At 42.1% G+C, this 12321-nt stretch overlaps 1 protein-coding gene across 1 annotated transcript in view; it reads right to left on the bottom strand.

The window, feature by feature from the left end:
- PI4KA (phosphatidylinositol 4-kinase alpha) overlaps positions 1-12321 on the bottom strand; it is a 140615-nt gene that overhangs the window by 125380 nt on the left and 2914 nt on the right. The window contains exons 2-3 of the mRNA XM_027847472.1: positions 2307-2423; positions 968-1061 (exon numbers count right to left, since the gene is read on the bottom strand). Of these exons, the coding sequence (XP_027703273.1) occupies positions 968-1061; positions 2307-2423 (211 nt within the window). The remainder of the gene's footprint in view (positions 1-967; positions 1062-2306; positions 2424-12321) is intronic.

Genomic DNA, 12321 nt, shown 5'->3' with positions numbered 1-12321 from the left:
ACAGGAAGTGTAAGGAAATAAAGAGTGACATTTAGGATACATCAGAACCCCAAGATCCAGGGGAGCCAGTACCCCAACAACTAATGACCTATAGGAGCCACTGCCCAGGGAAGGCTGGCAGCCTGAGGAGTGTAGTGGATAGGGCACTGGGCCTAGTCAGAAAGTGCTGGGTTCAAATCCCCCTTCAGATACATACTAGCTGTGTGACTGGTGAACCTCTCTGGGCCCAACTTCCTTCTCCGTAAAATGATGGGGGGTTGGGGCGGGGGGGGCTGAGATCCCTCACAACTCAAGATCTATACTCCCCTGGCCCCTAAATAATCCCAATACACAGAGTAACAATGAAGGTCTTCAAGGTTCTCTTGAACTCTCTGGAAACCAAGATAGAAAAGAAACAAAGTTATAAACCAAGAAAAAATTTGATTCTGAAAGAAAAATCAAAATGACATAGTCCCCATGTTGGCTTCCTTACTAGTTTATGTTTACAGCCTCAGTCTGTGGCCAGAATCAAGCTCAAAGCATCTCTGTCACAGTAGAAGCTGCCCAGGTGCCCAATGCCCCTGCCAAGGTCCTTCTCCCTGCCACCCCCACCCAGCCAACCAAGATGAAGCACCACAGGAGAATTCTGGGACGCATGGAAGTACACTACTTGGGCACAAGACTGGGGGTCTTATGGCATTACAATGGGTAGACACCCACTGGGATCCTTGAGATGCCAGGGAACAAATGAGAAAGGTCCCTAAGTGGACAAGGTGTATGGGAGCACCGGTGGGGGAGAGGGGCACCAATGTGTCTACAGGTCATAGCAAAGAGGACACGCCTTCATCCATGCACTCTGAATACTGGGGTCTGGGCTATAAAATCACACTGCGGTTTAATGAGACTGCTGAATGGCCCTGTGTGGGAAGGGCCCTTGGCATGCTTATGTTTCTCAGCCACATTCAAAGAAAAATGAATAAGGTACCACCTCGCTTTTTCCGCGCAGCACTTTCTTCAATCCAATGCACTTTGGGGAGACCCCTCAGAAGGCGAAGAAGGTAGGGGATAATTTGGTCTTTGTGCTGAAAAAGAAAGAGATGCACGCTGAAAAAGGAGTCAGCAGCTCTATCCCCCAACCCCTGCTCCCAGCAATTACTGAGCTTGACCCCACAAACACTGGGTAAGTGCCAGACTCTGCCCTCGATACCATGAGTTCAGCAACAAAAAGGCTGAAGGTAAACTCCAGCACACAAGGGTGTGAGAGCCAAGAGAAGGTAGTGCACCCAAACTGGGCACTAAGGAGGGCTGGGGACGAGAGCAAAGGCCATTCTAGGCATGGGGAAACAGAGCCTGAAGAGGAAAGACGGGCAAAGCATGATAGAGGCGGCCAGCCAAAGACGGACAGAGAGCTGGGGAAGTAAGGGTGGGGTCTGAGGGAGAGAATGGAGGATAAGTGGAAGAGCAAGGTGGACAGTCTCTGCTGAAAGAGAAGCTGATGGAGGAGAAGGGCACCTGAAGAGAGAAAGGAGGGTTGGAACAGGGGCTGAGGGGAGGAGGACAGAAAGCAATATCTGAAAGAGTATGAATACAGAACATTTACTCTAAGATTTTAAAGACATATCTTTATCACAATAACTATGCATGTTTATTATTCAAACATTTATGAAACGCTTATGATTCTTTAGTTAAACAGAGTAATTTAAATATTGATCATTTGGGAACAGAAGTTCTCTAATAACAAAGTCCGACAAACATTTGCTCCAATACTAATGATCAACCTTTAATTTGGGCATGCTTCTTTTCCCAGTGCCTTCTTTACCTCCACTGGTAAATAAAATAGCCAAATTATCATCTGGTTTTCAGATAAAATTGTAAAAATACAATAAAAAAAAAGTTTTAAACAAAACAGAGGGAGGGAAGGAGAGAGAGAAGGAGGTAGGGTGGGAAGGAGGGAGGGAGAGAGAGAGAGAGAAAGAGAGAGGAACAGTAAAAGGACGGGGGAGAGAGAGAGAGAGAGGGAAGGATGAGAAAGAGAGGGAGAGTGGGAAGGAGGGAAGGAGAGAAGGAAAGGAAGAAGAGAGAGAGAGAGCACATTTTTAATGTGTTTAAATATTTAGTACCCTCATTAAGCCTACATCTATTATTGAAACATGAAAATAATGTGCACCAGATTCAAATTCTATAGCACAAAAATTTACTTCTGATTTTAAATTATTTCGATTAACCTGTTTTCTTTAACGTCATGACTTAATCAGTTCTACTCTGAGCACACATTCCATCACCAGGTAAATGATCACAAGGAAAATGCATTTGAATAAGAACCATACCTGGAGATTTGATTCGATAAGAAAAATCCCCAAAGCAATGACAGCATCTCTGCGACGTTCATCTAACTGGAAAATCCCATGAAAATCAACAGGACACATGCAGAGCAGCTTCTCAACCTAGTCAAAGGAGCAAAAACACATAATGTCATGAAGTGAAAGCCAACCCTGATGTGGACTGGTCTACAAAGATCCTTGGGGTTCCCCAGAAAAGCCTGGACTATTTCACTTGGACAATTCCATATAAGAGATCATCCCCTAAATGGACCTGAAAGAAAATCACTAAGTCTGGTTAAAATCGGAGGTTAGTGACCATACCGGAAACTTTTTCCAACCCAGCAAAGGACAGGCTGGACATGTCTATCACAAAGCAGTTCCCACCGCAGCTTGAGCAAGACCACCTGGGATCTTTTCATTCAAGAGAATGACAATAATGAGACAACATACTAAAACTTATGGGATGCAGCAAAAGCAGTTCTTAGGGGAAGTTTTATATCTCTAAATGCTTACATACATAAAATAGAAAAGGAAGAGATCAACGAATTGGGCATACAACTAAAAAAACTAGAAAAAGAACAAATTAAAAATCCTCAATTAAACACCAAATGAGAAATATTGAAAACCAAAGGAAAAATTAATAAAATTGAAATTAAGAAAACTATTGACCTAATAAATAAAACTAAGAGCTGGTTTTATGCAAAAACCAATAAAACAGATAAACCTTTGGTTAATCTAATTTAAAAAAAGAGAGAGGAAAGCCAAATTACTAGTATCAAGAATGAGAAGGGTGAAACTACTACCAAGGAAGAGGAAATTAAAATAACAATTAGAAATTATTTTGCCCAACTATATGCCAACAAATTTGACAATCTTAAATATAAATTGCCCAGATTAACAGAAGAGGAAGTAAAATACTCAAATAACCCCATCTCAGAAAAAGAAATTGAACAAGCCATTGATGAACTGCCTGGGAAAAAAACCTCCCGGGCCAGACGGATTTACATGCGAATTCTATCAACATTTAAAGAACAATTAATTCCAATACTATATAGACTATTTGGTAAAATAGGTGAGGAAGGAATCTTACCAAATTCTTTTTATGACACAAATATGGTGCTGATGCCTAAACCAGGAAGATTCAAAACCAATTTCTCTAATGAATATAGATGCAAAAATTTTAAACAAAATATTAGCAAGTGGATTGCAGCAACTTATCACAAGAGTAATACACTATGACCAGGTGGGATTTATTCCAGGAATGCAGGGCTGGTTCAATATAAGGAAGGCTATCAGTATAGTTCATCATATCAACACCAAAAGTAACAGAGACCACATGATCATCTCAATAGGTGCAGAAAAAGCTTTTGACAAAATACACCACCTATTCCTATTGAAAACACTAGAGAGCGTAGGTATAAATGGACTCTTCCTTAAAATAATAAATGGCATCTATCTAGGACCTTCAGCAAGCCTAATATGTAATGGGGACAAGCTAGAAGCATTTCCAACAAGATTGGGGGTGAAACAGGGATGTCCATTGTCACCACTGTTGTTCAATATCGTACGGGAAACGTTAGCTTTAGCAATAAGAGAAGAAAAAGACATTGAAGGCATTAGAATAGGCAAAGAAGAAACAAAGCTATCACTCTTTGCAGATGACATGATGTTACACTTGGAGAATCCCAGAGAATCAAGTAAAAAACTACTTGAAATGATGAACGGCTTTGGCAAAGTTGCAGGCTATAAAATAAACCCACATAAATCATCGGCATTTCTGTGTATTACCAGCAAAGCCCAACAGCAAGAGAGAGAAAGAGAAATTCCATTTAAACTTACCATAGACATTGTGAAATATTTGGGAGTCTACCTCCTGAAACACACCCAGGAATTCTATGAACACAATTACAATTCCACACAAATAAAATCAGATCTAAATGGCTGTAAGGACATCAGTTGCTCATGGGTAGGCCGAGCTAATATAATAAGGATGGCAATTCCACCTAAGCTAGTTTGCTTGTTCAGTGCCGTACCAAACTACCAAAAACTATTTTATAGAGCAAGAGAATGACAAAAATGAGACCACCTATCAAAACTTATGGGATGCAGTGAAAGCAGTTCGTAGGGGAAATTTTTTATCTCTATATGCTTACATGAATAAAATAGAAAAAGAGGAGATCAATGAACTGGGCATACAACTAAAAAAACTAGAAAAAGAACAAACTAAAAATCCTCAATTAAACACCAAATTAGAAATTCTGAAAACCAAAGTTGAGATTAATAAAATTGAAATTAAGAAAACTATTAAACTAATAAATAAAACTAAGAGCTGGTTTTATGAAAAAACCAATAAAATAGATAAACCTTTGGTTAATTGAATTGAAAAAAAAAAGAAAGAAGAAAACCAAATTACTAGTATCAAGAATGAAAAGGGTGAATCTACCACCAAGGAAGAGGAAATTAAAACAATAATTAGAAACTATTTTGCCCAACTGTATGCCAATTAATTTGACAATCTAAGTGAAATGGATAAATATTTACAAAAATATAAATTGCTCAGATTAACAGAAGAGGAAGTAAAATACTTAAATAAACCCATCTCAGAAAAAGAAATTAAACAAGCCATTGATGAACTCCCTAGGAAAAAATCTCCAGGGCTAGATGGATTTACAAGCCAATTCTATCAAACATTTAAAGAAAATTAATTCCAATACTGTATAGATTATTTGGGAAAATAGCTGAAGAAGGAGTCTTACCAAATTCTTTTTATGATACAAATATAGTGCTGATACCTAAACCAGGAAGAATCAAAACAGAGAAAGAAAATTATATACCAATTTCTCTAATGAATATAGATGCAAATTTTTAAAATAAAATATTAGCAAATAGATTACAGCAACTTATCACAAGAATAATACACTATGACCAGATAGGATTCATACCAGGAATGCAGAGCTGGTTCAATATTAGGAAAACTATCAGCATCATTGATCATATCCACACCAAAACTAACAGAAACTACATGATCATCTCAATAGATGCAGAAAAAGCTTTTGACAAAATACAACATCCATTCCCATTAAAAACACTAGAGAGCATAGGAATAAATGGAGTCTTCCTTAAAATAATAAATAGCATCTACCTAAAACCTTCAGCAAGTATCATATGTAACGGGGACAAGCTAGAAGCATTTCTAACAAGATTGGGGGTGAAACAAGGATGTCCATTATCACCACTGTTGTTCAATAACATTCAAAACGTTAGCTTTAGCAATAAGAAAGGAAAAAGAAATTGAAGGTATTAGAATAGGCAAAAAAGAAACAAAGCTATCATTCTTTGCAGATGATATACTTAAAGAATCCTAGAGAATCAAATAAAAAACTACTTGAAATAACAAACAACTTTAGCAAAGTTACAGGCTATAAAATAAATCCACAAAAATCATCGGCTTTTCTATATATTACCAACAAAGCCCAACAGCAAGAGATAGAAAGAGAAATTCCATTTAAACTTACCGTAGACATTATAAAATATTTACAAGTCTACCTATTGAACTAAACCCAAGAACTACATGAACACAATTACAAAACACTTTTCACACGTATAAAGTCAGATCTGAATAACTGAAAACACATCAATTGCTCATGGGTAGGCCGAGCTAATATAATAAAAATGACAATTCTACCTAAGCTAATTTACTTATTCAGTGCCATACCAATCAAACTACCAAAAAATTATTTTATAGAGTTAGAAAAAATAATAACAAGATTCATTTGGAAGAACAAAAGGTCCAGAATATCAAGGGAACTAATGAAAAGAAATGCTGGGGAAGGTGGCCTAGCCATTCCAGATCTTAAATTGTATTATAAAGCAGAAATCATCAAAACTGCTTGGTACTGGCTAAGAAATAGAGTGGTGGATCAGTGGAATAGGTTAAGTATGCAAGACACAGTAGTCAATGACTCTAGTAATCTATTATTTGATAAACCCAAAGACCCCAGCTTCTGGAATAAGAACCCACTCTTTGAAAAAAACTGCTGGGAAAACTGGAAAAGAGTATGGCATAAATTAGGCATAGACCAAAATCTCATACCATATACCAAGATAAAGTCAAAATGGGTTCATGATTTAGATATAAAGGCTGATACTGTTAGCAAACTGGGAGAGCAAGGAATAGTTTACCTATCAGATCTATGGAGAACAGAAGACTTCATGACCAAACAGGAGATAGAGAATATTAAGAAAAGTACAATGGATGACTTTGATTACATTAAATTGAAAAGTTTTTGCACAAACAAAGCCAATGCAACCAAGATTAGAAGGAAAGTAGAAAACTGGGAAAGAATTTTTACAACCAATCTCACTAACAAGGGTCTCATTTCTAAAATATATAGAGAATTAAGTCAAATTTATAAGAATACAAGCCATTACCCAATTGATAAATGGTCAAAGGATATGAACAGACAGTTCTCAGATGAAGAAAGTAAAGCCATCTATAATCATATGAAAAAATGCTCCAAATCACTATTGATTACAGAAATGCAAATCTTTCACTGTCCAGAGAATTCTAAGCACAAGCAATAGTCACTGATCAATATTTGTTGAACTGAATAGAAACAACATTGCAAAGGTATGATCATATCAGAACAAGAGAAGTCCGTCCGGGCACCAACAGGGTGCATCAAACTTCTCAGGAATCTCTTCTGTAGCAACAAGGCATTCTGAAAGGCAGTTGGCCAGCCTCTGGCACCAGCCAAGTACCATCAGCAGTCAGGAAGGCTGGGAGCCCCTGAGCAGGACTTGCCCCACACTCCGTTGCTGGCAATTGTGGCCAGCGGGTCACACTGTACCTTGGGACCCACAAGACAACTCTCTGATTGTGGGGCTAGTGTCCAGGCCAGGAGATAGCACCTGACCCAGGGGCTGTCACTTGGGTCTCCCCTGTCCAGCCTCTCCTGTACATTTGTCTCCAAGCATATCATCTTTTTTTATTATTATTAATTTATTTTGATTTATCAACAATCACTTCCATAAGTTTTTGAGTTTTAAATTTTTCTCCCCCTCCCTCCCCATCTCCCTCCCCTAGACGGCATGCAATCTGATATAGGCTCTACATATACATTCCTATTAAACATTTTCACATTAGTCATGTAAGGAAGAATTAGAACCCACAGAAGGAACCACAAGAAAAAGGAAACAAATCAAAACAGAAGAAAAAAAAAGCAAATAGTATGCTTCGATCTGCATTCAAACTCCATAGTTCTTTCTTTGGATGTGAATAGCATTTTCCATCATGAGGCCTTTGGAGATGTCTTAGGTCCCTGTACTGCTGTCAAGAGTTAAGTTTATCAATATCAGTCATTGCACAAGTGGCTGTTCCTATGTACAACATTCTCTTGGTTCTGCTCACTTCACTCAGCATCAGTCCATACAAGTCTTTCCAGGTTTTTCTGAAGTCAGCCTGTTCATCATTTCTGATAGCACAATAGTATTCCATTACATTCATATACCACAGCTTGCTCAGCCATTCCCCTATTGATGGGCATCCCTTCCATTTCCAATTCTTTGCCACCACAAAAAGAGCTGCTATAAATATTTTTGTACATGTGGGTCCTTTTCCCATTTGTGTGATCTCTTTGGGATACAGCCCTAGAAGTGCTGTTGCTGGGTCAAAGGGTATGCACTTTTTAATAGCCCTTTGGGCATAGTTCCAAATTGCTCTCCAAAATGGCTGGATCAGTTCACAACTCCACCAACAAGTATGTCATCTTTTATAAAGGCTAGTTTTCTGTAGAGGCTACAAGCCCATTATCCTTTCCTTCTTCCTAGAAACTGAAATCTGGTCGCCCTTAGGGTCTGGCTTCAGGTTCCAGTACTGATATCCATTGCTTGTTGGATTTTTAGAGCTATTTCTTTATTGCCTCTAAAGTCTCTTTCTCTTTCTTCCTTTCTTTCTCTCTCTCTCTCTCTCTTTCTCTCTCTCTCCCTCCCTCCCTCTTTCCTCTTCTCTCTCTCTCTCTCTCTCTCACACACACACACACACACACACACACACACACACACACACACACACCACACAGTCAGAACTGGAGCAGGGAGCATGGGGATGCCCCCAGGCATGAGGCTCCCTACCTCTCTTTCCACTCCCACCTGCCCCAATTTCCAGCCTGGCCCCCTGCAGAACAGAAGCCAGTCCCCTGCCTCCAGGCAAGCAAGCATATAGTCTTCTAGGAGTGGCCTTGCCTCACTGAGGGTCTTGGGTTTATTTGGCATATAATTATTTATGGACATGCTGCCTCCCTCTAGAAATAAAGGCTTCACGAAGGCAGGAATTGTCTCACTTTCCAAGCCTGCCACAGAGGACACATTTAACAAAAGCTTGCTGGTTAAGGGTTTTCACTGCATGGAGATGAGGAAGTGAAATTAAAAGACCCCTCTTAGGCCTGCCCCCTCTTTTCCACTCCAATCTATTCATTCACAAACATTTATTAAGTGCCTACCACAGCCAGGTACTACAGACATAAAGGTAAAGACAAAGAGGAAAGGCCACGAGTACACATGGGATAAACTCGAGGTAGTCTGGAGAGCGTAGCCCCAAGCAGGTGAAAGGTTAAAGCATGGAAGAAAAGACAGTCACACTCGGGTGAAAAAAAGCCTTTGTGCCCAAGGCCTGGAGAAATAACATTTCAGAGGAAAACCCTGCTCGGGTGTCAGATCCTTCACGGAAGAGCTCAAGCCACAGAGGGGACTCTGGGCTAACAGAGCCTGGCCAGCACCAGGTGCCTAGGCCTAGACCACAAGAGCTGCAGAGGAGGAGGGGCCGAGGAAGGGGCCTGGCCACAGGCTTCTGCTCCATTCTCCTCTCTCCTGACTTTCCCCTTACCAAGGAATCTCATGCTGGGTTAGCCCCAGGGTGAAAGCAGAAGCAGGCCAAGATAGAGGAAGAAAGAAGGGAGCGAAATCCCAACAAGAAGTGCAGGGAAGGAAAGGGGAGGTCCTGGCAACCTGGTCACCAGACTGGTCAAATGCAAGTTGGCCACGCATCAGCTGGGTATTACCGTCTGCACCTGGGAAGTACAGCACACCTAACGAACTTATGATTTTACTAAGCAATGGCACAGTAGCCTGGGAACGAGATTCAATGAGGTCAAAAAGAGATAAGCATGTACCTTCTGTTCTGGGAATGCCAAGACCCAGAAATCAGACATTTTGGCTAGCAACAGTCAATACCCTTCCTGCTTTGTGGGGAAGGAAGTCTGTGCACTAGGGAAAGCAGTAACCAGCGAATACCACATCACATTCTCAGATTTAAGGATGAATCAGCCTGACCCAGCCTGGCCACTTGGCTGACCTGAGACAGAGCTCAGAGATGCCTCAGCCAGTCACAGCAGGTGCCAGACCAGGAACATTCACTTAGATTTTCAACTTTTCTCCCTGGATGCTTTTCCATGGACTATTATCCTGAGGTCTCCATTAAGGTTCTCCTCACCCCACGATGACCATAGGCTTTCAAAGGCTTTGCCCAGCTGGACAGGCTTCAAGCACCAACCCATCCTTCAAATCAGAGGACCAGAGTCCTGGAATTCAGAGCAACCGCCAGACTGCTGGCCACCAGGTGATGACTTTGTCTGGACACAGTAACTCTAGGAAGTTCATCCACTCAAGCCAAGGGGGACTGCCATTTACAATGGAAGGATTGGTGGAAGGATTACCCATCCTAATGCTAGGAATGCTTGAAAGAATAAAGCACTTTTACAGAATAATCACATGCAACTTGTAAACTGTAATGGCTGTCTAAAACGAGAAACACAGGCACTGCATGTCTGCTCTGCCAGAAATAAGAAAATCTGTGGGAACTAATAAAAGCGTCTGTGAAGGAGGTTCCCATGTTAGAAACCGGTTTTAGTAAAACAGAATTGGTGAGGGGATTGTGGTTAACCCTACAGAACTCAATCGTACAGACCTCTTGCCCCACGGCACCGTACAATCTTGTCTCCCAGTATGTCAACCTTCTAGAACCTTCAGGCTTCCAAAATAACCACGGTCCCAGATAACAGGCAGAAAAACAAAACAGAAAGCCTAGGCAGCATCTCAGCACCCGGCAAAAGCCTGGGAGATGACGTCTGATGTGCTCTGATTACTCTGGTTCTGTTAATGAAAAGAAATGTGTTCTGATTGACTGGCACAGTCTATAAAAAGGCCAATGTTTTCAGGCTCAAGTGACAAGGGAAAAGAGCCCAGGAAGCAGACAGAGAGATCTGCAACCAGTAAGGGCCAGCCTGCCGGGGCAGGGGGAAGGTAGGAAGGGGGAGCGGGTTCAAGATGCACAAGTGGCTGGGACAGGCTCCATGGGGCAGGCCTACCCCCATACCAGGCAGGTCAGCATCCACAGCACAAGATAACATTGGAAGAAAGCAAGAACAAACTATAGTCCATTTCAGAATGATTTCCATGCCAATACAGCTAAAACCATTTCAGTATAAACACTCAACCATTTAGAACACTGGCCTAGCCAGAGTGACTCACTCTCCAAGACAACTAGAGAACCAGTAATAATAACAAATTGCTTTTAACCTCCGCTCATTTGGGCTCCCCAAAAACCCCAACAGGGGGTGTTACCAGACGCGGCCTGGAGAGGCTCGGGACTATGAAACGTGTGAGGCAGGCGGTAAAGCCCACCACCACCACACCACGCTGATACGTCGAGTTCCCTGGCCTACTCCGACTTCTTCAGGGCCTTACTGATGCCTCGAGAATAGACTGTGAACTGCTCAGCTTGGCATTTAAAACCTCCCACTAACTGGCTCCCATTTCCCTTTCCAGCCTTGTTTCAGATATTCGATATTATGGTCAAACTGGATTATTCACTGCCCCTTGCAGGTGGCCCCTCTGACTTCATCTTCCTTTATCTTCCTCTGGAAATCCGTCTCACGTTTCAGAGCTCAACTCAGAGGCCGCTCACTCTCATGATGTCTTCCCTTCAAAGGTGTTGGTGCTCTTTCCTCAAATTACCTCAAGTTCTCTTTTGAAGCTCCTGAATCTCTCATGCCTATTACATGCCTATTGCCAAATTGAATATTGGAGTTATTCTGCTGACTACCAAAAGTGGTGCTGTCCTAGAACTTGATTCATTTCTCTCTCTCTTTTTTTTTTCCTTTTTAGGCAACTGGGGTTAAGTGACTTGCCCAGAGTCACAACAGCTAGTAAGTGTCAAGTGTTTGGTCTGAGGCCGGATTTGAACTCAGGTCCTCCTGACTTCAGGGCCAGTGCTCTATCCACTGTGCCACCTAGCTGCCCCCTAGGCCTTGATTCAAACCCAAATGTTGTGACTCCAGACAATCCAGGTGGGCTCATACGCCAGGCAACATGGAAAAGGGACAGCAGGACTCTGCCCTCTCTGCAGCCCAAGATGCATTTTCTTTTTGCTTATCAGCTGGTTTTGCCGCCCTGCTGTGACCTAAGAGGCTGCCGCCAGGGATGCACTAATCAGTGTCTGTGACAGCAAGAAGTAGTACAGCCCAGGCTCCTGGGTGCCCCTCATTGGAAAAATGGTATCTCCGCACACGCATGGGAGATGGGCATGGGGAGAGGACCCTGACCCGTCACCCGAAGTGGCCAAAAAGGCCCCAGACCTGCAGTCAGAGATCTGGCTTGGAATTCCACCTCCGCCAACTTGACCGGAGCTGAGTCCCTGGAAAGCTGGGCTTCCTTCAGCTTACTCCTCCATGAAACGGGGGGCACTGGGCTGGCAATCTTGACCTCCCAAAAGTGTTGTAGGAATCAAGAGAGCCAGTGTCTGTCAATGCTTCAGTAAGCTTTAAAACCCTTGTTAAGCGTCAGCTCTTAGGGTGACTCTAGCAGGGAGGGAAGGTCTCTTCATTCACTGCAGGCCAGCCCCCTCTAAAGCAAAGCGCTTCCCATCAGGTCATCCCAGTTTGACCGCTCTAAGACTCTCTGGCCCTCGGTACTCTGACCTCCCTAAAGAAATAAGCCGCTGCCACCTTAGCTTCTCCAGAAGCAG

Source organism: Vombatus ursinus, unplaced genomic scaffold, assembly GCF_900497805.2.
Source record: "Vombatus ursinus unplaced genomic scaffold, bare-nosed wombat genome assembly UNPS02015411.1, whole genome shotgun sequence".
NCBI classification, from domain to species: domain Eukaryota; kingdom Metazoa; phylum Chordata; class Mammalia; order Diprotodontia; family Vombatidae; genus Vombatus; species Vombatus ursinus.
The sequence above is the reverse complement of the archived record's forward strand: the minus strand, read 5'-3'. Positions and strand labels throughout refer to the sequence as shown.